Below are 27,527 nucleotides of genomic sequence, written 5' to 3' on the forward strand. Positions count from 1 at the left end.
AAATCCAAAAAGTTTCTCAAACAATAATCTTAAATCATTTTTGAAAGCAAATCAGATCAACATATTTTCCTCTTAAGTTTTTCATCTATTTCAAGAATAAATCATTTTATCTTTGGATTAAAATTATCTTTTGATTAAAACTTTGTCCCTAGAAAAATACCCACAGCGATAATTCTCCTTTTTGTTTCTCACTTATTCAACCAAAAAGCAATCATTGAATGACTATAATTTGGAAATAATTAAATATCTGTAAGTTTCTACCATCCACAGGGGAAGAATCAGAAAAATAAACTGTACAATTTTCATGATAATGAAGTACAAAGTATTATGTTTCACTAGGGATTGATTTCCTCATGTAAGATATGCCCACTCGCTCTCTCTGTGTTCAAATTCCAACTTTATGGTTTTAAACATTAATCTTCAAAAAGTGTCCACCTGTGCTTGTTAATCACTCATTGTCTAAAGCGAAACACAATAATTTAATTTTGCAAAGAGCTATTGTATACAAGTGCTCCTTTTACTTTATAAGATATTTATTTTGCTATGACTTACTTCTTTTTCGGCATCTTCTAGTTTCTTTTTCTTGCTCTCAGGCATTAAATCATCTAACCAGCTGAGTTCCCGTTTGGTAAACAAAAAGTCCATCAACTTTCTTACAAATACCAGAGCTAAGACCTGAAATAAATAATAAAATAGTGTAAAATATGGGAGAAATGGAAATGGGGTATGTAGATGTTTATTTTTAGAAACAAGTCAATTTCAACTAGGACTGAGATTAAAAATGAAATTTGAAAATATATGTATATAACAGGCATTGTCTGTACTTTTGCTTCTTTTATTTCCCTTTCTTACCTGATCCTCTGAATAATGGCTATGGTGTTACTTACCCATTATAGAAGTCATTCAAAGAAGCTACTTTAAAAACTATAAAACATATTCCACTGTTTTCTTAAATACATATAGTTAATAGTTTGCTTTATTTTAAATGAACATTAAACTATCCTTATCTGTACTGAAAATATTTTAAATATTTTTAGCTATTCAAATTCACTATATTTTTGAAGCATTTAAAACTTTGCCTGAAATATTTAATGAAATTTCATTTTTAAAATCCCCCAACTTTTCAGATTTGCTAGTACAGTTTTAAAGTTAAATTTTGGAAGTTTACATTTTCCCACCAACTTCAATTAATTCAAACAACGACTAGTATTCAGAATGATAGAGACAAAACTAATATGAGTCACTGATATTCATATATAATCTCAAACCCAATCTTAGTCACTAAGATTTTTTTTAAAATATATTTTATTGATTTCTTACAGAGAGGGATAGAGAGTTAGAAACATCGATGAGAGAGAAACATCGATCAGCTACCTCCTGCACACTCCCTACTGGGTATGTGCCTGCAACCAAGGTACATGCCCTTGACCGGAATCGAACCTGGGACCTTTGAGTCCGCAGGCTGACGCTCTATCCATTGAGCCAAACTGGTTAAGGCCTAAGATTTTGTGGTTAAAGTTTATACCAGGATTACCAGTAACTGTTCAGAATGATTCTATTGCTTCAATTCCAATAAGAGCAGAAAAATCACAAATAAAGAAAAAAAGTTAGAAGTTCCATACCATCATTGGAAAGACAATAGCAGCTCTTGAAACTTTTATTATCCACAAAAGGACAAGGCAACTCATCTGAATAACTGTGAAGAGATGGACTTTTCGAAGTGGAACATGCCTTAGATATATAAAATCTGGTTGATGTTTTGCAGGCATCCAGAAGAGCTTTATTCTATCAAAGAACTAAAAGATAGACAGGCTAAATTGATTTTTACAAACAACAATAAAAGTAGAACAAGTAAACATTTAATGTGGTCCAATATATTGTACATCTGGATCACTTTTAAGCTGACATTTGGGCATCTGGATAGTAGTATTGTTATGCATACATTTTGAAATACTATGATATCAATTTTATAATATCCCACATTTTCTTGAAAATATGGACCCAGGTTGTAATTTAGAAGAGTTTAATAATATTAAAGACCACGCTAAATGTTGTTACCAGGGAGAGTATAGCCTTGAGAGACAAAACACCATCATCAACCTCTTTTTCATCGTCACATCACAATCTCTTCTTTTATTTGCCCCTTAAGCACCAGGGCTTCCTGGACTCGCATTCTGTCCTTTTCTCTCCTACAATAGTCTATGGCTTCAACTAAACATACTTCAGCTCTCTGTCTCAGGAACTCTCTGCCCATCTCCAGCTGCTGAGTCAGATGTTTTGACCTCTCATTTTGACTCTGCTGTTCTGACTTTGTTGCTTTGATCTCCACAAGGTTTAAGTACTGATTTTACAAACACAAATACCTTATCCATAAATATTTAACCTAAATTAATTACAGTTAATAAATTCTTTCCAGAGCAAATTTTGTTAACTCAATTTAATTTCTTAATTTCCTACACTCCACTGTCAAACCATTTATAGATTTTATTGTATTTTATAAAAATTATTTTTACCTAGATAAATGTTATTTCTGTTTAAATTTTACATTAAAGACAGCACAACTATTTTTTAATTATATAATGTTGTTACAGCTTTGACTTGGAGGCCATTTTTATCTACAAAAGCTAATTTTCTCAATTAAAATTCTATATATTAAATTTTCAGAAGAACCTTAAATCTTCAATCACATTTTATTTAATGACAATACTTCATATTACTTTATTTTATGTGTATCATTTTGTTTAATATTTCTCAGGCCAAACTTTGTAGTTTTGAATGTTTCCAACAGGAAGCAATTATTTAGAGTATGGTTTTAATCACAGTCCTATTTCATGCCATTTCTACAGTAATATCTGTTATATGTTTTTAAAGAGTACTATTAGGTTTTATTTCTTAGCTAATTTATAAGAAAACTGTAAGTAATTTTCAGCACATATTCCAAAATTACTCTAATAAGGAACAAATGTCCATTGAGTCAAGTGTTAGGATCAAAACATCCTATTTTACCAAAATCTGTTTGCATGTGTAATAGGAATCCCAAACTCAACAGAAACCCATCTTTCCTCTGTGTTCCCCTTCGTATGCTATGGCATGATCTCTTCTTGGTCATCTAAACCAGAATCACATGTAGGTTGGTTCATGTATTTATTCATATCCATTAATACCCTCAAAAAGCATTTATTGAAAACCGTCTATGCAGAGTACTAAGCACTGAATTTCTTTCCTGGCCCATCCTCTCCATACTGTCCACAAATATATCATTAGGTCTTTATTTCTACATCCTCAATATCTCTTAAAATTACATGTCATTAAGCAAGCAAATAAAACTTGGTACACGATGGGAGTGGGAATAGGGAAGAAGCAAATTAAAATCATCTGGCTTATAACTGAATGTTTCCGTTTCTATAGCACTCATTTTTCTCAGCCACCATTTCTCCTTTGTGAAGTTATGCTATTGCATAAGTGTACTTCAGTGTGTGGGTGCTTCAATTGTTATTGTTTAAATGGCACATTTGCTTTACTTTGGACTCCTGAAGTGTTGGAATGAATATAGATGTGGTGATATATCTGAGTACAGAAACAACATTCCGAGAACACTGTGATCTGTTTTTTTCTGCCACATTGCACAGTGAGAAGTCTAGATAATAATCTTCTTAATAATGCTAAACAATCATGTACAACACAGGGTCCTACTACATATAGAGGAATCCATTAACATGCTCCTTGTATTGTTGGTATTCAGCACATGTTTATTACCACTTACATCATGATAAGCATAAATGTAATCTGAGTTTTGCATTTAGCATTTATCTTGACATAATATCAATTCCCACTTCAGAACCGAGTTAGCCACAGAATTCCAAATATGGATTTCGACTCCCTGAGCTTCAGGCTCACTTAAATTTTCACTAGCACTCTTTCTCAATGTGAGATCTTACTTGCTGTTTCATTTGTGCTATTTCATACTCATATTTTTATTTTGCGCCTTTGATAATATTTTCTTCAATTTTCATATGAAAGATGAACACTGCAAATAATTGCAAGAATTGTTTAGTTTTAAATCATGAATATAAAATTTTGTGAGTGAAGTTAGTGGGGGAAAATCTGTTGAAACCTATCAAAATTATTTTACTTTGTTTCTTAAACTTTTACTGCTATATTTTTGTGAGCCTGAGGCCTAATAATAAATACTTTGGAATCACAGATGAAATTAGTACTCGTGGAACTTTTGCCAAAGGCAAAAAAACACACGAAAAAACAACAAAACAAATAAATAAAACCTCTTTAGTACTCTTCCCTCTCTGCCTCACCAAATCAATTATTTCACAATATACTTTCATCTATCATATTATAAATGAGAAAATTAAAACTAATTTGAGCAAAATTTAAATGCATAACACTTCTGCACCATCTCCCTCTCCCAAGTTAATGTAACCCACTGTCGGGATGAACAGGCTCATCCTCTTCACTTTGGGTGTTTGATGACCTTACAAGACTTCATATTGAAGTTTTGCCTCAGTTCTAACATCCAGCACTGCCCTAAGGCCTACGTGGTTTTCCTGCTCCCAAAGTCAGAGCTGGCTAGCTGTTCATTCAGGAAAAGAGTTCCCGTGCTGCCTGTTCTTCAGTGTCTAGAGTTTGGCTAAGATACTCCATGGTATTGTTGCCTTGAATCTATTTTATTCAGCCTAGTGGCCTGCAGTGACCCTTAACTACACTAGTCCCTCATGCAATTACATTCCCTAGGAAGACGCCCACAGAGTCACAAGTAAACAAAAGGTCCTGATATGACTTCCCCAACAGCCGTTGTGATCAACAATCTCCCCTGCCTCCCAATGCCTTTCCCTTATGTGCCCCTTAGGTTCCCAGGGACTTAAACCCTGCTGTCTTAATTTGAATTAGCCCAGGAACCCCCAAGTACTCTACCCACAGACCCTAACAAAAGCATGTGCCCAGATTTTGTCTCCACCTATCTGTCTTTATTTTGCCTTGACGTTCTACTCTGGCCCAAGGCCAGGTATTTTCTCCAGGACCTGTGAGTAATAAACTTCTCTTTTTCAATTTCTCTTATGGTCTATTATTGAACCGAAGCTCACCATTCCACACCCTGTGCTCCATACTTAAGTATTAATTTGGTAAATACATAACATTCTGTCAGGTAACTTTTCTTTTATGTCTTTGAACAGCCATGAATCAAGCCGTGTCAAAGAAAAAGCAACAAGTTATATTTTCCTTTTAGTCAACAAAAATAAACTATACTTTACAATAAATAACCCTCAAAATTAGTCTCTTTTTCAAGAAAATGTGTTTTAGATCAATCAGTAATTTAGGACAACCAATACTCCTTTAAACAATTAATAATGTTAAGTTAGCAAACAAGAGCATTCAAAGGCAAATTTATATAGAAATCTATATTAGTTTCCTAGTGCTACTGTAACAAATTACCACAACTCAGTGACTTAAAGAAATACAAATTTATTATCCCACTAGAGGCCCAGTGCATGAAATCTGTGCATGGGTAGGGTCCCTAGGCCTGGCTGGTGATCAGGGCCGATTGGGGCCTTCTGGTTGCCAGCCAGGGCCTTCCTTCATTCCGTGCCACCCCCTGGTGATCAGCACATGTCATGGCGAGTGATCAAACTCCTGGTCTCCCGGCTGAATTACCCGAGGGGACACTTTGCATATTAGCCTTTTTTAAATATATATATATATATATATATATTATATATATATATATATATATATATATATATATATATATATATATATATATATATATATAGATTGTTGTGGAGGCCAAAATCGAAGTGCTGGCTACAAAAGCTCCCTATGAAGGCCGTGAGGAAGAAACCCTCCTTGTCTCTTTCAGCTTCTGGTGGTTCCTGATGTTCCTTGGCTATGGCAGCAAAACTCTAATCCCTGCCTCTATCTTCATGTGGCCTTATTCCTCTTATCTCTCTGTGTCTCTCTTCTTGTTGTAAAGAACCTAGTGATTGGATTTAGAGTTCACCCTAAATTCAAGATGAACTCATCTTGAGATCTATAACTAATTATATCTGCAAAGAGTCTACTTCCAAACAAGGTCACATTCTGAGATTTCAGGTGGAAAAAAATTCTGGGGGGACACTATTCAACCCACTACAATAATGTAAGCAGGAACAATTTGCCAACAGCCTCTATAAAGATTTAGAAAAAAATTGTGTGCTTTTAACATGAATCCATAAATTCTTTAGTACTTTTTTCTCTTTAAGAGATAAAGTCTAGCCCTAGCCAGTTTGGCTCAATGGATAGAGAGTCAGCTTGTGGACCAAAGGGTCCTGGGTTCGATTCTGGTCAAGAGCGAGCACCTCAGTTGCAGGCTCCTCCCTGGCCTGGGCCCTGATGGAGGCTTTCTCAGTTGTTCCCTCTCTCTTCCACTCTCTCTAAAAATCAATGGAAAAATATCCTCGGGTGAAGATTAAAAAATAAACAAATAAACAAAAAACAAAATAAAGAGATGAAGTCTAATTTCTTTTCCCTTATGTACAAGCTGGCTATAGGGATTTACTTTTAACAAATAGTAAAAAGTGGAAGTGACCAAGGGCAACTTTGGAGACTAAGTCAAAAGGCACTTTTGCTCATTCTTTCATTCTCACTCCAATAGAAGTTAACTTCCATGTCATGTGGACACTTGAGTAACCTATGGAGAGGCCCATGTGGCAAAACAGAGGCTGCCTCTCAATAGCCAGGCAGGAACTGATGCCTCTTGCCCATAGCTGTGTGATAAGCCATTTTAGACATGATCCTCAAGCCCTATTCAACCTTCAGATGGCTGTAGCCTTTGTCCATATCCCGACAACAACCACCTGCGACATCTTGAGCCAGAACCACTTGGCTAATCTGTTCCTAAATTCATGACTCACAGAGACTGTGAGATAATGTTTGTTATTGTTATGTATTCTATTGTTATGCAGCAATAGGAAACTAACCCAGCTATATTTATCTATCTAATACTTCCTTAAACAATTAATAAGCCTTTCCTTATACTTTGAAACTGGCTTACTTTATAACTTTATTTTTAGTTTAATATTTCTATAAATATAATAATAATAATAATAATAATAATAATAATAAAAGACAAAAATCACACAGGATTTTTTGTTACTCCTCACCTGAGGATATTTTTCAATTTATTTATTTTTAGAGAGAGAGAATGGAAGGAAGGGGGAGAGACAGAGAGAGAAACATCAATGTGAGACAGACACATTGATTGGTTGCCTCCTGCACATATCCCAACCAGGGCCAGGGATCTAGCCTATAATCGAGGTACATGCTCTTGACTGGAATCGAACCTGGGACCCTTCAGTCTGTGGGTGGATGCTCTATCTACTAAGTTAAACTGGCTAGGGCAATAAATTATTTTTATTTCTCTGTCTTCCTTTTTAATATGACCAATATCATAGCTTTATAAACCAACTAGAGGCCTGGTGTATGAAATTCGTGCATGGGGGGGCGGGGGCGGTGTCCCTCAGCCCAGCCTGCACACTCTCCAATCTGGGACTCCTCTGACATCCTTCTCACAATCTGGGACTGCTGGCTCCCAACCGCTCACCTGCCTGCCTGCCTGATTTCCCCTAACCGCTTCTGTCTGCCAGCCAGATCACCCCCTAACTACTCCCCTGCCAGTCTGATCAATGCCTAACTGCTCCCCTGCTGGCCCAATTGCCCCCAACTGCCCTCCCCTGCTGACCTGGTAACCCCTAACTTTCCTCCCCTGCCAGCCTGGTCCCCCCCAACTGCCCTCCCCTGCCAGCCCAGTCACCTCTAACTTCCCTCCCCTGCCAGCCCAGTTGCCCCCAACTGCCCTCCCCTGATGGCCTGTTCGCACCTAACTGCCCTCCCCTGCCGGCCATCTTGTGGCTGTGGGTACCGCCATCCTTGAAGGTGTGGCAGTCAATTAGGATATTCCCTCCTTTTTGGCTGTGGGCACTGCCATCTTTGAGGGCAGGGCAGTCAATTAGCATATTCCCTCCTTATTGGCTGTGGGTGCCACCATCTTTGCGACAGCATGAGGGTCAATTAGCATATTCCCTCTTTATTAGATAGGTTAGTTGATACAATTTATTTTCCTACTTTTTCACTTTGCATTGTATCATAAGCATTTCTACCATGTTACTTTTATTATCATCATAATTACCACTTTTTAATGAATATACCATAGATTATATAATTATTTACTAATGTTGGATAATGGGATTGTTTCTAATAACTTGAAAGTGTGTGTAACAATATTTTGTGCATAGAATTTTTTTCTAGTCTCATGTATATATATCCATAATCATGAAGACAGTATCAAAGATTAAAAGTATTTGTATATATTTTGAAATGTACTATGATTAGTCATCTAAAAGGGCTGTGAATTCTAAACATTTCAATTTTAATATACTTATGGTAAACAAAAGTACCCTAGGATTATGAACCTAAGATGCTGATGAGGATCTTCTTTAACTTTGGGAAATCTGACTAGTTTTTTTAAAAAAATTAATTGTAGTCTGAAACCTGTTCCTAAGATGATCTCATTTTCTTAACTATCACATGACTTAGCATCAACAGATCTTACAGTAAGTCATCATAGATGTGCCTGTATTACTGTAAATAATTTACCTGAATTCCCTTTAGAGATGAAGCACCCATATAAAGAAACACTCCATATAGCACTGGCATGGGGATAAACTGTGAAAGAACAATTGGAGAAAAGACACAATTTATTTTCAACTTATTTGGATTAAAGGCAAAGAATAGAGCTAATACTTAGATATTGCTTCTACATTATACCAGATGTTTCCAAAATTGTGGATTGTTCAACTTTTCTCTTTCTTTAAATATTCAGCATCATTCTATCTCTATAGTATTTATATGAAATACACGCCAATTCTTGCAAATATACTTATGAAATTATTAAATACAAGTAAATTTATGTAAATAATTAAATATTTCAACTAGAATTTATAAATTATAGACAACTGAGATGAGTTACAATAAAATACAAATAACACATTTTAGAAATATCTACCAGAATTATGACATAATAATTACTCTTTAATGCTCTCATATTATTATTTTTATGGAACATATACAACTGCACATGTGGCTATGACTGTAACATTTGCTTACTTCTATACCTTTATCTTATACTAGGTAATGTTAATTGCAAATATAGCTTTCCATTGACAAAAAAATAAAAGCTTTATTTTGTGTAGGCCTGTAGTGAATTCAGGTCACAAGTCAATCAGAAATAATGAGGGACTCTTTCCCACAACTTTGTCACATTCTCAAAATTATGGTAATAATTTACACATCAAATTTTACTTTGCCAGACTAAATTTTTATTTAAGTATTTTAAAATACAGCACACAATTTTCCTCATTAAGTTAAAAAGTTACATAAACATGGTAAAGAAATTCATCACTTTCATCATGTGCCATAAAATATTTGCAAATTGATGGTTTAGATTCAAATGAAATCTCTTAAACAATAATAAGTCTGTTCTGCCTTCTCTTAAATTCATAAGGGCAGATTTTATTACCTTCAGAATACTGGTCATAAAGACTGATGAACCCATAAGAACAAAAATCATAAGCCCAGTAACTCTCTGCTCCCGAATGCCAAGAAATTTGGGTTGTTCTCCTGGAGCTGAACATTCTGATTCCAGTTTTAGGCTGTTGACATGAGTGATGGAGAGGACAGTGGCAGCCACAAACCATGGCAGGCCCATGATGGAGCACACACCAAGCATGACAGCCACCATTAATAGGTCCAGATGGTATCCACAGCCTTTCTGTTTAAAAAAAGAGAGAGAGAGAGAGAGGATATTCATAGGACCTGAACTTAGTATAGTGACAAATAACACGACTACCATGGAACAGTAAGAATAGAAAGAAGATGCTGTCTTGAATCTTATACAACTGATTCTAAAATGCAAAATCAAGATAAAAAAGTAACAGTGTCATAATATGTAATTCTCTTAAAGAAATGTTGCAGATATTCCTACTGCAATTATGATTATAGTGTCTTCTACATACTTTGATAGGTTCAATGTATTTCTAGGTTAATGTCACATTAGTTTCTATTCTATTTCTATTGGGTAAGTAAAGTCATTATCAAATACAGTCACTTCCATAGTTTCCTTAAATGGGCAAGTTAATTTTCAATTAGTATTATTCACAATTCGTCATTATTTAATCACACATAAAAATATTAAGTACCAACTTTCTATCACGTAGTAGGCTGAGAAGACAAAGCAGGGACTGTGACAACAACAGAGCTAAGAATGACCTAATTGTGACTAGAAGACAACTTCCTGACAATATCCAAGTATCCTCTCATATGAGATCGCCTAAAGATAAATTATCACATGATCTCACTGATATGTGGAATCTAATGAACAAAATAAACTGATGAACAGAACAGATCTAGAGACATAGAAGCATGGAACAGACTGGAATCTCAGAAGGAAGGCAGGGGGTGGGTGGGAAGAGATGAACCAAAGAAATTGTATGCATATATGAATAACCCATGGACACAGAATAGGGTGGTGGCGGCCTGGGGCAGGGGATGGGAGAGGCTAGAAGGGGTCAATGGGGGGAAAAGTGGGATATATATAATACTTTCAACAATAAAGTTTTCTTTAAGATAAATTATTCTAAAATACTCTGTTTCCAATTGCCATCTTTTGTTTCAATGGGTGACTTTCCCTAGGAAAAATAATATCATGTAACCTAAGATTCCTTATACAAATATATATGTACATATATATGTGTGTGTATACACACACACACACACACACACACTATCAGTTCCATTTGTTTTAGTTTCAGCAACTTAAAATCATAGTTTTTGTGTTTTCTCTCTCTTCCGTGATCCTATTCCACTATCACTGATCTCCAGGTATTGCAAACTTAAGTGCTTTCTGGACCAATCAGGAAATGTGAAAAAGGAAAAGAAAATGCAAGGGGCATGTGAAACGTGGGGGAATTGATGACTGCTCTCTAAAGAAATTGAAAATGGGGAAGAGCCGAGTTAACCTCTCCCTCTCCCTTGGGAAGGTGACAGGGCAAAGTCTCAGAAGTAGCAAAGGGCGTGGCCTAGTTCACATTCCAGCTCTTAATGAGAGGTAGTGTAATAAAGTGGTTAAGAGTTTAGTTTCTGGAGACTAGTGGCCTGGAATCAAATGCTGGCCCAGCCAATGACCTTGAGCCTCTGTTTCCCTATCTGAAAAATGGTGATGATGATACAGGAGCCACCTAATTGGGTTGTTGTGAGAAGTATATCACTTAATTTTGCAAATCATTTAGAACCATAATGGGTATATAGTACGCACCTATCAAATGTTAGAGACTATTACATTCTAGCAGTTGAACAATAAATTTCTCTTTTGAACTCATTTGTTTTAAGGCTCCTCAATAAAAGTATGTTTCTTAAGGGCAGGTAACTTATCATATAATTTCTCAGTGTTTCCTATGGTTTTTAGCACAGTCATTGGCATACAATAATCAATCAATAAGTTGATTTTTTAAAAAGTAAATATGCATCATTGAAACATCTTTTGGAATCCAGTTTAATATGTATAATTTTAAATATAGCTGTTAAATTTGTTGTCATGAGTGAGAGCAGACATTACCAATTCTTCTAGAATAATAATTTTGGCTTCTTTTTTTTACAGGCAGTTTTACCAAACTGTAAGCAATTTACAGTTAATATGAAAGCTCATATAGCCTGGAGTGAAACATATGAATTATTTGTTGCATATTTGTCATGGTAGTATTTCCTTTTTGCTCTTTTGCTTTGTTAATTGTTTTATTAAGAAAAATACCTTTTAAGTCCATTGTACTTCCTTTCTTCCTATCACTGCCAAATTATAAAAGTGCAGGGTGACAAGGAGGCAATGGGAGCCATCCACACAAAGACCTCCTCCTTGTCCACTGTCAGTGGTACTCTTCCTTGGTCAGCTGAGCTGGGGCAATGCTCCAGTTCGCCACAATGCCTAAGCCCAGTTCCCCTTGTGAAGAAGTTGCTAGAAACTTTTCTTGGCAAGTAATGCAGGAAAGATCTTCATTACTAGGATCTCAAGAGTGGGCAGAGAAACACCCTGATATCCACTTAAACAAAAAGGCATGGGAAGGAATAAGCTTCACCAGGGCCATAGTTTGTTCCTTGGGTCCTTCTGCAGAACATTTTGGAAGATGTAGATGCATGGACTAAAACTCAAATTTGGGTCCCTTAAAAGAACAATATCTTAGCCAGTTAGAGAACTGCTTTGTCCTAGGGACTCAGGAGTGAGAAGGAGCAAGAATAGTGAAGGACTTGCTCAAGCCCCAGCCTCTGGGGGAGTACAGTGTGAATGACACCCCCTGGGGCTGTGCAGAGCTGTAGTACTGCTGAGAGAAAATAGAGCATGGAAGTGGATAAACATCAGAGAGCAGTGGACATGGGGCCTTGAGCCTGTACACCCTGGATTTTCCCAGGACCCATGTTGACTATGGCTTAATAATATGAGGAAGGACTTCTTCATGATAGTGATTTCCTATACCTCTTACAAAGTGTTTTTAAAATAATGTAAATAGTAAGATTCTCACTTGCAGGAAGCAGAAAAAAATAATGCTCTCAGAGGAAATAACTTATTTTTAAATTTAAAAAGCTAACTTTGTTAAGTGCAAGTATATAATAAAAACAAAAATACAGCTCCCCCTGGTCATGCTGTACAACAATGGCAGCATCTTAATGTGAATGGAAAAAATAAAGCAGGTCTGGGACTTTCACTCATTAAACGTCATTCTTCTCCTTCTCTTTCATCTAACATGTCTTTAAAAACGTGGTCTTTGTAACCAAATTATTAGCTGATAGGCATGCCAGCCAAAGGAAAGTATCCCTTTGTCAGAGAGGAAACTGCACCTTCGAACATATTTCTGTAGAATTTTTTTCTGAAATAAAGACAGAACCAGAGCTTTTATTCTCAGATTCATCCATGAATCATGGGAAATGGACATATGGAAGGAAAAGGGAGCACAGCAACAGGTGATGCTACAGCAGACCCCACTAAAACCAACATGCAGCAAGACAAGAGGCCAGCCAAGAGGACCATCTGATACCCAGATGCCACTGCTGAAAAAATTCATTTCAAAGCTTGGCAGCAATTTCCTGCAGCTGTCAAGTTAACCACATAAAAGACTATAGATTGACATGAAGAACCAGGCTGACAAAGAGGGCAAAAAAGAACATATCAAATGCCATAATCATCAAGAGAATGTGGTGCCAAATGAATGCTGCAAATGCATTCATTTACTCAAGTGATCTGGGATTGTATTGCTGTTTATTAAAAATGATGTCAAAAGAAGCCTGAACTCTCTACAGAAACACGTAGAAAAGCCCACGGTTGTACCTGAAGAGAAACTTTCTTTTCTGTAAAATAATATATCTTTCCATTTTTAGAAAATACATTTTTTAAGTGAACATGTGTAATGCTTTTCAAAGAGATTCATTTAACCTATGCCTAGCCCACTTCGCTTGGAAAGAAATGAACAAGCAAAAAAATGCTAGCGTATGGATTTATATCTATACATAATGTAGATGATAACTTGCATTCTCAAATTTTTACATTTTGCAGCTTTTAAATCTTTTAATTAAAGTATAGTTGACATACAATATTATATTAGTTTCAGGTGCACAACATAGTGATTCTACATTTATCTATCTTACCATGATCAACCCAAAGGTCATGAAGCACAGTGAGTTGGAGTTTGGCTAATTTTGAGTTTTTTCGTTCTGAGGGAGGAGTAAATTACTGTGCCGGTGATGTGGACTTAGCCTCTATAGGTCAACATGTCATTCCTGTGTGATGTAGTAACACCCACAAAATAACGAAAAGCATTTTTAGTGGCATGAAAAGTTCTTCTAAAAGAAAACCAACTACTAGTTTTGGTGATGGAAATAAAGAAAACGTTAAAGGACCTCCACTATAAGTCTGAGAGAGATAAGGAATGAGAAGCTGAATTCCAAGGTGACTTGGATATATGGTGTTGACTTAGGTAACTTTAGACATATGTTGTCGAATTCATCAGGTGCTTGATACAGAAACCACAAAACATACTTCATTGAATTATTTCTGGGAATGCTCCACTCAAGGCAAAAATGGGCTTTCAAGTGAGGAAAAAAAATAAGTAAAAGCAGAAAATGTGGTTAACTTGTGGTCTGGGGACATGTTCAAGGAACACATGTCTTTCAGTGACAATGTGGCTCAAGTCAAAGCCAGGAGATAGCGCAAACATTTCAGGGAAGCAACAGGCGGAGAGAACGGCTTTAGAACAAACCGTTATTCTGAGTAAAGACTGTTCTTGGAGGTGATTTTTTGTTATTGTTAACAGGAAAATCAGTAGCAGTAGACCACACTATACCAACGCTTACAGAAGACAAAGGTTAGAGGTCAAAGAGAAAAAAAAAGTGTTCAGTGTAGATAAAATATATCTTCACTGCAAGGAACTTGCTTTGCAAATATCCATATCCAAGGGGAAGATGGGCTGTTCAGACTCATAGCGACCAAGAATAGACTGGCTCTTCTACTTGGGGAAATATACCAGTTTGATTAAGTGAGATTTGCTCTATTGTTAACTATTAAGAGGAAAAATTATGAATCTTTTAAATACATGGTCATTTATTTGTATAATAAAAAAATTAATGTATAATGTAATATAGTTTAATAATATAGCCTCAAATTTATTTTAGTGACCAAAATATTAAATGTTTTTGTTCTACATTTAATTCTATAAATGCAAGTACTTGAAAGACCACATAAAGAATGCTTTATTATATTTTAGCTATTGTACATGATAGGCAAAGAAGGAAATACATCATATTGGAGTTTGGCAAAGATGGTGAATGTCAAGGGCCAACCACAGGCTTATGAAGAACAGAAGGAAGTGCTGTGTGATTTATAATTCTGAGAGTCCAGGAAAGAGTAATGACAGAGAATGGCCAAAAACAAAAAAAAGTACCACCCTCAGCAAATCTTCACTTACTTCCACAGTTTGTTTTAATATGAGTCCACCAATGCTTAGAAAAAATACTGCCTCCATCAGTTTAGCTGATAATCTTTAAAAGAATAATTTTTCAGTGAAATCTGTGGAATTCCTGCCTAAATATAAAGACTAAAAAATGTTTTTCTTTGAAAGGAAGCAATGATTACACAGCTTATTTTATTCTTAAAATATGATCTATTTAGTTTTTTTTGTGTATGTGTTTTATTATTTAAGTCATCCCTGATACTTTATTTTTTATGAAATAAAAAAATATATATTTAGCTTAATTTATAACATCCTATGTAATAAAAGCCTAATATGCTAGGTCAACCAGTCGGCCACTCAACCAATCAAAGTGTAATATGTTTATGATATGCTAAGGCCATTCAACAGCTCACTATGATGTGCACTGACCACCAGGGGGCAGGCGCTCCAACCAGTAGGCTAGCTTGCTGCTGGGGTCCGGCCAATCTGGGACTGAGCGAGATGGGCCTGACATGCCCTGGAGCCCTCCTGCTGTCCCTCCCTGGCTGGCCAACCTCTCGCGTCCCTCCCTGGCCCCAATCGTGCACTAGTGGGGTCCCTCAGCCTGGCCTGTGCCCTCTTGCAATCTGGGACCCCTCAGGGGATGTCAGAGAGCCAGTCTTGGCTCAATTCCACAGGCCAGGGTCCCCACTGGTGCACAAATTTGTGCACCTGGCCTCTAGTGTGTCATAGAATAAAATATATATACAGGCATTTAAAATATAATGCATGCCAAAACCGGTTTAGCTCAGTGGATAGAGCATCGGCCTGCGGACAGAAAGGTCCCAGGTTCGATTCCGGTCAAGGGCATGTACCTTGGTTGCGGGCACATCCCCAGTGGGAGATGTGCAGGAGGCAGCTGGTCGATGTTTCTCTCTCATCGATGTTTCTAACTCTCTATCTCTCTCCCTTCCTCTCTGTAAAAAATCAATAAAATATATTTAAAAAAATAAAATAAAATAAAATAGAATATAATGCAGTCTCATTTTTTTATTTTCTCCCTAGTTTCCTCTGCCCTAGGAGATGTAGCTACAAATATACTGCTACAAGAGATGTCTGAGATTTTGCTGCCTATGTTTTCTTCTAGGATTTTTATGGTTTCTCAACTTACATTTAAGTCTTTTATCCATTTTGAGTTTATTCTTGTGTATGGTGTAAGTTGGTGGTCTAGTTTCATTTTTTTTTGCATGTACCTGTCCAATTTTCCCAACACCATTTATTGAAGAGACTGTCTTGACTCCATTGTATGCTCTTGCCTCTTTAGTCAAATAGTAATTGAGTGTAATGGCGTAGGTCCATTTCTGGGGTCTCTGTTCTGTTCCTTGATCAATATGCCTGTTCTTGTGCCAATATCAGGCTGTTCTGATTACAGTGGCTTTGTAGTATAACTTGATATCTGATATTGTGATACCTTCAATTTTGTTCTTCTTTCTCAAGATTGCTATAGCTATTTGGGTCTTTTTTGGTTCCATATAAATTTTTGGAGTATTTGTTCTAGAGCTGTGAAATATGCCATTGGTATCTTAATAGGGATTGCATTGAATCTATAGATTGCTTTGGGTAGTATGGACATTTTAATTATGTTAATTCTACAAATCCATGAACGCAGTATATTCTTTCACTTGTTTATATCTTCCTCTATCTCTTTTTTTCGGTGTCCAGTAGCTTACCTTCTTGGTTAAGTTTATTCCTAAGTATCTTAATTTTTTGTTGCAATGGTAAATAGGTTTTTTGTTTTTGTTTTTTTAGTTTCTCTTTCTGAGAATTCATTATTGGTGTATAAAAATGCCATAGATTTCTGTTAATTTTGTATCCTGCTACATTAAAATTAAAAGCTCTGCACAGCAAAAGAAACCATCAACAAAATGAAAAGTAAGCTCACTCTATGGAAGAAGATATTTGGCGATGATACATCTGATAATATCCAAAATATATAAGGGACTCATACAACTTAACAAGAGAAAGACAAACAATCCAATTAAAAAATGGGCAAAGGATCTAAATAGACGTTTCTCCAAAGTGGACATACAGATGGTCAAGAGATATATGAAAAAGAATGCTCAAAGTCACTGATCATTAGAGAGATGCAAATTAAAATGACAATGAGGTATCACCTCATTGACTTCCATCAACGAATGACAAGTGCTGGTGAGGATGTGGAGAAAAGGGAATCCTAGTACACTTCTGGTAGGAATACAGATTGGTATGGAAAACAGTATGGAGTTTCCTCAAAAAATTAAATATGGAACTACCATTTGACCCAGTGATCCCACTTCTAGGAATATATCCTAAGAAACCCAAAACACCAATCAGAAAGAATGTATGCACCCCTATATTCATAGCAGCACAATTTACTAAGATTACATGCTAAGATCTTGGAACAGTCCAAGTACCCATCACTAGATGAGTGGATAAAAAAGCTGTGGTACATTTATACCATGGAATACTATGCAGCAGTAAAAAAGAAGGATCTCTTATCCTTTGAGACAGCATGAAAGGACCTGGAGAGTATTTTGCTAAGCGAAATAAGCTGGTCAGAGAAAGACCAGTATCATATGACCTCAATTATATGTGGAATCTAATGAACAAAATAAACTGATGAACAAAATAGATTCGGAGACACAGAAGCATGGAACAGACTGTGGAATCTCAGAGGGAAGGCGGGGTGGATGGGTGGGTGGGAAGAGATAAACCAAAGAACTTGTGTGAATATATGCATAACCCATGGACAAAGACAATAGGGTGGTGAATGCCTGTGGAGGAGGGAGTAGGGGTGGGGGTGGGCTAGAAGGGGTTAATAGGGGAGAAAGGGGACATATTTCAACAATAAATATTAAAAAATTAAATGATAATGCATATTTGCATTGTTAACATTGGATGATTCCCATGATAATGCTCTTATGTGAAAAAATGCAAGTGACATATGTAGTATAAAAATATATGTTTGGGTACATATAAAAATGTTAATGATATTATCTCTAGGTAATGAAATGATATTGTTTTCCACTTTTTTAACTTTGCATATTATCTATTTTTTTTTAAACTGAAATCATGTTACTTGATAATAAAAAAGTATAGGTGTTTTCGGTTTTAAAAAATAAACTGGTGTCTAGGAAAAATGTGTTCCTACTTCTTAGAGGGTAGCAGGCTAAAATTATTAATATAAAGTAGCTACACTTGTTTTATAGATCTATTTAAGCAACTATGTAACTTTAATAATTAGGTAGTGGTGGCATTTGCTTTTGCAGAAGGTTAATATTTTAAAAGCAAATACTTTTAAATGATTGATATTAAATAAGTAGGCTATTAAACTTGGGGGTCTGAATTCCTTATTTTGAGGACTGTAAATAGTTCCGTTTCTAATACTGAATTGCGTAGTTCAGCGATGTTTTGGGAGCCAGCTCATATAGGCTATCAGAGCCAATTGTTTAATTTTCAAATAATTTTCCTGCCAATTGATGTCACACTGGTAGCATAAAATGTGCCGTGCGATGATGGGGCTTTCATACGATTAAAATTGCAAACATTGTAAATCAAGATCTCTCTCTTTTTTTAAATGCAGAGAACTGGTTGTTAAACATGTACCAGCACACCACCGGTCTAGTTCCTAAGACTTTATGAAATGTTTTTGTAAAATATATCCTTAATAATTAAGATTTTATTTGACAAAAACAAGTGAATTGAATGAACTTTCAAAAAAGGTTGTGAGCCCTCAAGTTACTTTCTACAAAGAGAATGAAGAATGCTCTTTGTTTTAAGATAGACACACTCTCTCCATTATATACAGCATTATATACAGAAAATTCATTTTTAGTAAGATTTATTATAAATCATTCTGCTTTCTTACATTTATGTTTTTACTATTTACAATCAAATAGTTCAATCAGAGATTTTAATCTTTCTAACAAACATACTTATAAATCCTTTGGAACATGATTTCTGTTGCTCTGACAATGAACCTTTTCCTAGAGTTTAGAGTATGTACATAATTCTAAAACAAAACAAGATTGTGCATGTTTTGTTTTTACAAGATTTGATTTAGATCATTTCTAACCATTCAATGATTTTGATTTTATTTAACATATTCTTATAAGTGATAGCACTCATATTACATAACTCAGACAAATTGTATACCAGTAAACCATTTGATTATTCTCAGTTGCAAAATGGCAGGGTCAGAATATAAAACATATCCATATTCATTGTCTTTGTAAAAAAGAAAGGCATTAAAATCTGCAATAAAACTCAACAGAGGTGTCACTTACAGTCTATAACAATTATTACTGGGTTTTGTTGTCATGGGCATTATAGACAGAGGAATAACTAAAGAAAACAAGAAATATCTGAAGATGTAATTTGTTCGAATAATGAATGTAATCTAATAGACATATTTAGGGTCAAATCAAGAAATAAAAAAATCCCTAATGTAAGACAAATTGGTAAAGATGCACTTCACCAGAATAGAACATTTCATTAAAATATGTTAAACATGGTAAAGAAAGTTAGAATTTAGGCACTGCTTTTTTTTTTTTAATTGTTTTATTGCTTAAAGTATTACAAAGGGTATTACATATGTGTCCTTTTTTTTCCCCCGCCCTTGACAATCCCTAGGCACTGTTTTTACTTTAAAGCCTGAAGGTAAGGTTTCAGAGTTTAGAGCTCAGTCAAGTATTATTGATTAATTAACTAACTAAAAATAATTAACTTTAAGTTTATTGTAATACAGAATATCCTGAATATGAACAATAAAAAGTATGAACTTGAAAGCATTGCTTTAATATTTCATTATACAAATGACTATAGCATATAAAGTATAATGAACATCAATTGATGTCAGTCAAGTCATAATAATTTACATTAAAATTAATGTTAAAATATACCTTTAGCTTATGCTCTTTTCTGTTGATTATGACAGCTGTAATCTGTTGGTCCATAAAAATTAGAATAGTACACAGCAAAGCTGGAATAATAGCAGCTATTACTGTCCACCATGGATTTGGGCCTACAGGTGTAACAAACCAGCCACGATCATCTCTGGTGGGCTGTGAAAAATAAAAGAATGCACATAGTTATGAGTTAGATCAATGAACATCTAATCAAATTAAGTTTAACAGATGTTACCAGGAAAACCCTAATTATAAACTGATATGCTGACTGAATAATACTAATTTTTACATTAATAATAATAATGAATGACACTAATGTTTACAAAGCATTTATAAGGTACGGCACCATTCTAAGTGCTTTAAATATTTTAACTCGTTTTGTTCTTGGCAACAGATAAGGAGGTACAGATTAAAAAAACTGAGACATAGAGAGATCCAATATATTGCCCAAGATTCCAAAGCTAGTAAGTGCTGGAGACAGGATTTGAACTCTGACTGACTGGCTCAAAAATCTATTTTCTTAATCAATATCTATATTAGCTAAAATAATATTTACCATTTCCAGTTGGCAAATTTATTTATATATATTGAAATATATTCATATTTACAAATACATTTATCTTTACAGTTGACAACTGTATGTAATCTTATTTTAAATGTATGCACAGACCATTATCTGAAAACAGCAAAAAGACAATTGGTGACATCAGGGGCTCAGTTCTAAACATGGGTGGTGCCTGAGATGAATCCCAAAGGAAGTCTTTTTGACAATAATTCTATGAGGAAGTCCATAGCTCTGTTTGATAGATAATAAAATCAAGTTTAAGGAACTCAACCAGGGTCACAATCTTAGTAACATGGTCAGAATTCTGTTTCAGACCTATTTTTGTTGTAAGTACTATTCACTGGGCAATTCTGCATCAAGATAATGCATTTCCCTTAGTTTCAAAATGCTTCCTTAACTCTTAGGAGTGTTATATGTAGATATTTCAACTGGCAAAATTGACAGGAAATATTTTCAAGTGGCCTCCAGGATTCTATTTCTGTGGTTCCTAATTTTTTAAATAGTAGACCAAAGTTTTAGTCATGCTTATGGGCATTTTACTAATCTATATCTTTATATTTTCATCAAAACCCCAAGTTCTTGGTTTCTAGCCACTATCTAAGTGAATATTTGGTCTACAGAGACGAAGAGGTAAATAGAAAATGCTGTAAGTTCACCTTGAAAACACTTGGTACTTGTAGTTTTGGAGATGGGATCCCAGTGGCATAGTCAATTAAAACCATACACAGAATTGTAAGAAAGACAGCAAAGTCACTCACTATGGATCGAACCTAAGAATAATGAAAACATTTGTCACTTGAAGAAATTATAAATAGACAGGAATACTCAGGAACATAATCTTTCTTTGAAAAACTTTATGACATAACATTACAATATTATATGCTATGCATACTAGAATATTATTATTAGCTCTGTCAGAACCTAAATGTATATTTATGTAACTATCATTAAGATGGATACACACTCAACCTTTCCAGAAAGAGGCACTGCGAAATAGCTGTAATGGTCATTGTGCTATTTTAAGTTTTATTTAAAATCTAAGTTTATTATGCAACTAAGTGCGTAAAAATTTAGAACATAGAATAAGGTTGCAAGGCCAGAATTTGGCTACATTTTAGGACTCTTTCTCACACAGGCAACATTTTAATATGATAAACCTGAAGCACCATAAAATAAAATCCTCATTTTTATTGACGAAGCATAATATTTTAGTTAGTATATCTGGGATATCAGAATGGCAGCAAGGAATGTGCACAACAGAGTAGAAAAAAATGAAAAGTTCTTCTGTGTAAGCCAGTTTTAAAGCCATCTCATATATAAAGCCATCTTTCAGCAAAAATCCTAATACAATGATCAACAAGATCTGGCTTCTTTATTAGGATGACTTTATGAGACACACAAAAATATAGGAGATTATTGTTTCAAGTTACAAATATAAATTTAATCAAATTAAACTTTCAAGGGAAAGAAATAAACCTTCCACCTTACAGAAGGAGGTGACAAAAACTGAAGTTTTCTGTAGAAGAAACAGTTCTTTAAACATTTTCCCAGGGTGGAATTTTTATTATAATCATCAGCTTGTCCTTAAAAAGCTTGTTTTCTTGTTTTCTATTGGCTGAGTCAGACATTATAGGTGTTACTTTGCAGTGTTAAATATTGAACTAAGCTGTGTCTCTGTTTACTTTCCTTTCCAAATATGCAGATGCAAACGTGGTGGGTTAGGGGGAGGGACTGACACTTTGAAATGTAAGAGAATAGTATTCCAATGGGCTTTTCAGGGGCTCTCCCAGTTAGAGTGTGGCAGTGGCTCCAAGGAGGTATCTGTCAGGCTGGAATAGTTCCCACTGTTCACTGAAGGGAGTGACAATCACTACTGCAGTGTGTGCTTTCAATTTCCAAAAACGGAAGTGGGAAAGTGGGAGCTAATCTTTGGGATTTGAAGGAGAGAAGCCTGGAGTTTATGTGCACTTCCAGCTCCTGTCTCAAAACGCTTTTCCTTCACCTCCCTCCTCTACCACCTCCACTCCTAACCTGGCAGCCTGCTCACACAAAAGCTTTTTAGTGGCTCCGTTCATCACAGCAACTGCTCTTTCTTTTTTCTCAAAACATGTATGCCTTCATAACCTGCTTTATGTAGCTTTATGTTTTAATCCAGAAAATTGTAGTCTAAGTACCTTGGTTGGAAAATAGCGGCTAGTCTTGAACTGCTTCAGGGTGGCTGACATAGTCACTGTGGAAAAGAACAGGATCACGGACCAAAACAGAACATCCGGAACGTATGGGTGCTCGTGGCCGCAGGCTCGTCCCACATACTCTCCGTGCAATGACTTGCATTCCTGCCAGAGGAAGTAAAACACATGGAGCTTTTAAGAAAAAATGGGCACAGTCCCCTCCGACGTCCAGCACCTGAGGTCAGCTGCCGTGGAGATGCCGCAGCTCTGCCTCTGTGGCCCTCCCAGTGACTTACCAGCTACTCTGCGCCCCACGACTTCTATCAGGACAGGTTCGGTAGTGAGAAATATCAAAGGCTTATGTGAAATTCGAACAGGAACCACTTTAAAATTTCGGCCTTTTTCAAATTAAATTTAAATCTATAAAATTAATTGATTTACCAATAATATGTATTTAGCTTATATCAACTAAGTTCCTAAGAGCACATTTATTGAAATTTGACATACTTCATAGTGATTACTAGGTCAGACACTACGCCAAACCATTTAAATACATCATCTTATTTAATTTGCACATCAAGCCTATAAACTAGGTAGCTGTTATTACTTTGATTTCACGCCTGAGGAAACTGGGACAGAGTTTAAGTCATTTGCTCTGATCTCACTGCTGCTGGTGGCGGTAGAGCTGTGATACAAATACAGTGTCCATGGTGGGAATATTATTACTTATTAAGGAAGAACAATGATTTTGTAAAATGATCTAATCCAAAAGCTACCAAAAAAGATGATAAAGGCAACAAGAAAACTATGTTATGTTATTACTGAAATGAAATTGTGAGTCAAAGATCGGGCCTAAACTGAGATCACACAACAACAAAAATGTTACTACATGAGCAAGACGGAGCTCATATTTACTATTATGACTTCTCTGTGGTCTTTCCCCCCTCCCCGCCCCCCGACCCCCACCCCCCGTATATATTTTTATAAGGCCCTGGAGGATCATGTCTAATTACTGCCTTAGCCATGAGGTGGCAGCAAAGTCAAAACAAAATTCCTTTCTCCAAGAAAAGCTGAGCACTTTAAACATTAATATTTTGAAATTGAAAATTTCCTTTTAAAATCATCTTGGTTTCTCTTATTTTATTTTAAAGATTAGATTACTAAAGTATTTATTTTTATTTTAAAACAGAGAAGATAACTGCTTAAATGGACCAGTGACTTGATCAATCCTTGAGATATTCCGGACCTGAACAGAAATGGAATTGTGCCACGGTACAGAGAGATTTTAAAGAAACATATGCACTGATGGGTTGGGCAATAACACAGAGCCCACTCACTGAACAATGCCTTAGGCCCTGGAGCCCTTGTATAGCAGAAAATAAATACGTTCGAAAGACTGTAAAATAAACCACAGACAGCTCCACTGTTATTCAAAAATAAACAACCAACCAGTAAATCTAGTTGGAGCAGCTACTCCTAAGGCTAGGCTTATGAAGAAATATTGTTAGTGTACCTTATAATTATCTGAAACAATTCTGTCCCCTCTTCTAATCTAACTGCAAATACCTTCCTTGCTAGCTAAGGCTGAATTCCAATTATCCATGTTAAGTTAATACAGAGCACAATAACTTGGCTAATTGAAAAACCAAAGAAAAATCCTCCAGGCCTTAATTATAGCTTTAATTTTCATTTTCTCAAAACTCTGTAAAAATAAAGTTCCAAAAATAAATCCTTGCTTTTTTCTTCTTTTTTTAGTTCCTTCTCTTGTCCTTGTTCAGAGATACTAGGAGAGCAATTACTAAGCCAAGTAATGGGTAAGCTGAGCGACTAAATACGAAGAGGAGCTACAAGCTCCACTGTAAACTCATTATCTATGGACTTGTGATTTCTGCAGTCTTTCGTGCAGTTATAAAATGTTCCTTCGACTTGGCTGAGTCTTGCTCTCAGTTCTTAAGAACAGAGCTGCCATTTGCCATTTCAAGGGATTGTTTAACTGTCTTATAATCTATAATAAATTTACAATAGCTTGCTTAGGTACTTTAATTCAAAGTAAATTTGAAAAGGATATTTATTTGGGGAGGTACAGAATGTTAATATTTTAAAAAGTATAATCTACTAAATTCTACATTTATTTTCTGGTTTATGTTAACTGTTCCTCACCCCCCAACACACACACACACACACACACACACACACACACACTTCTACATCTATATCCTGAGATATAGAAGTGAAAAACAAATCTAAATCCTGTTCTTTTAGTTTCAGTCTAACACATGCTTTCATTTACAAAATAAAAAAAAAAATGCTTGTTGCCAAACTCATTTCTACTAATTATCCTTCAAATACATCCTAAGTATTAATAATTTTATAAGTTAGTAAAAATCAAGTTTGATAAAATAAGAAGTTGAAGTTGGCATTAGTGTCCTGCCCCTTAAATATGCTAGCTAAATATGTTATTCTGGCACTGAGACTATTAACCAATCGCAAGTTAAATGCTTGTGAATATTTTAAACCTTACCTAAGAACTCCTTATAATGGCTGATTTTGAGATACTGCTAAAAATACATATGACAAAAGAAACCTAACTATTCCAGTTTGCCATAAAAGACTTGTATTAAGCATTATTCACAACAGCCAAGATACAGAAATAACCTAAGTGTCTGCCAAAGAATTAATGGATGAAGAAAATGTGGTATAAATATGCAATTGGATGTTATTCACCCTCAAAATAAGAAGGAAATCCTGCTATCTGCAAGAACATAAATGAACCTGGAAGACATTATGCTAAATGAAATAAGCCAGAAAAAACAAACACTACATGATTTCACTTAAATGTGGAATTTAAAAAAAGTCACTCATAGAAGCAGAGTGCAATGGTGGTTACCAAAAGCTGGGGGGAGAAGGGAAATGGGGAAATATTGTGTCAAAGGGTCCAAAAGTTTCAGTTATGTGGAATGAGTAAGTTCTGAAGATCTAACCCACAGCATAGTGACTGTACTTAATAATAGTGTATTACATAGTTGAAATTTACTAAGAGTATATTTTAATTGTTCTCACCTAAAAAGGCAACTATGTGATGGATTGGTATGTTAATTAGCTTGATTGTGATAATCATCTCATGATGCATACATGTAATCAAAACATTATGTTGTATACCTTAAATATGTATAATTTTTGTCAACTATACCTCAATAAAGGTGGAAAATAAACAAAAACAAGTCATGTTAAATAGTAAATCTGTGATATGGGACTATCTTTTAAAATAATCATTGAATATTTATGGAACACTCACTATGCATATAGCAGTTTGGGAAAATCACAGAAAGCTAAAGTTCTTTGCCCTTTGTGAATTCTCAATGTAAAACTATAATTTATGAGGTATGTAAAATGTAATTTTAAAAAATCTGTCAAATGAACAACGTATAAAATAATGTTATATTATTATTTTTACAAAGTAGTTATAAAAGCCATTAGTACAAAACTTTATTAGTAAAATGCTTTTACTAATTTGTGATTATGCTTTAAAAAAAGAACACCGGTATAACAATTAAGACAAAAAATTTCAATGGTCTTCATTGACTTAAAAATTACCAATTTTTTTCATTATGTAGCAATTCCCTTTGTGATAAAGGTTATTTCTGGTCAAGAGTAGCAATTATTCAATTTCAAAAGCAGCTTTTAACTAATGACAAATAATATGAACATTTATGCCAGAATGTTAACACCTAGTTCAGGACTTTGAAACAACAGCAAAATGCTGGATATGCTTTGATTGCAAAATACTGTTCACTATACTCTGCTTGACTCTAAAGCAGTGGTTCTCAACCTTGGCTGCACATTAGAATCACCTGGGAATCTTTTTAAAATCCTGATTTCTGGGCCTCATCCTCCAGAAATTCTGTTCCTTTGTTATGGGGTGGGGCCACAACATTAGTAACAAAGAAACAGAATTTCCGGAGGATGAGGTCCAGAAATCAGGATTTTAAAAAGATTCCCAGGTGATTCTGATGTGCAGCCAAGGTTGAGAACCACTGCTCTAAAGCTTCTAATAATTAAAATTAACCAATGGCAAGCCAGATCACTTGTTCTGTGAGTCTTTTAGAAGGTTATTATTCAGGATTTGCAGCTATACAAAATATTATTATTTAGCATTAAATTATTCAGACAATATAAAATACATAGAGTTAGTGACCATGTTAAATAATTTAGAGATGGTATTACTGGGGTTTCTGCATTGAAGAGAACACCACAGTGAGGAACACAAGCAAGAGCTTCTTTAGACATAACATCCTTATAGTTGACCCAAAAAATGTAGTTGGAAGATACACTGTTGGATGGATCAACCACGGTATAGGTAACAATGGCTATCCAATAAATGGATAACCATGCAATATTATTTTTCTAGGGGAAAAAAGTAGGACATAATAAATGTTAACTATAAAAGAAGAAAACAAGAGTAAGTAAAGGCTTATTCTAGAGAAAATGATGAAGGTAAGAATAAAGGTAGTAAAATATAGGTCAAGATTGAATTTTATACAGAGGATAAGTAATTTGATTTTTATTCTAAAGAAAACGTTTATGGGAAAATTGACAAAATAGGTAATAGGTCAAGTGCTCTTACAAAATTCATGTTTATATTTAAAAGTTACTAAGAGAGTAGACCTTAAAAGCTCTCATCATAAGAAAAAAATTCTGTAACTATGTGCGGTGACGAATGTTACAAAGACTTATTGTGGATGTCACTTCACAATATATACAAATATTAAATCATTATATTGTACACCTGAAACTAATATAATGTTGCATGTCAATTATACCTCAATTTAAG

General features: G+C 35.1%; 1 protein-coding gene across 1 annotated transcript in view; it reads right to left on the reverse strand.

Moving 5' to 3' along the window:
• Nucleotides 1-27,527, reverse strand: part of SLC4A10 (solute carrier family 4 member 10) — a 239,894-nt gene that overhangs the window by 23,167 nt on the left and 189,200 nt on the right. The window contains exons 17-23 of the mRNA XM_081095919.1: nt 22,700-22,861; nt 21,182-21,295; nt 19,955-20,116; nt 9,566-9,817; nt 8,644-8,712; nt 1,623-1,796; nt 553-675 (exon numbers count right to left, since the gene is read on the reverse strand). Coding sequence (XP_080952045.1) covers nt 553-675; nt 1,623-1,796; nt 8,644-8,712; nt 9,566-9,817; nt 19,955-20,116; nt 21,182-21,295; nt 22,700-22,861 — 1,056 coding nt within the window. The remainder of the gene's footprint in view (nt 1-552; nt 676-1,622; nt 1,797-8,643; nt 8,713-9,565; nt 9,818-19,954; nt 20,117-21,181; nt 21,296-22,699; nt 22,862-27,527) is intronic.

The sequence above is a fragment of the Myotis nattereri genome (assembly GCF_964212035.1).
Source record: "Myotis nattereri genome assembly, chromosome: 7".
Lineage (NCBI taxonomy): Eukaryota > Metazoa > Chordata > Mammalia > Chiroptera > Vespertilionidae > Myotis > Myotis nattereri.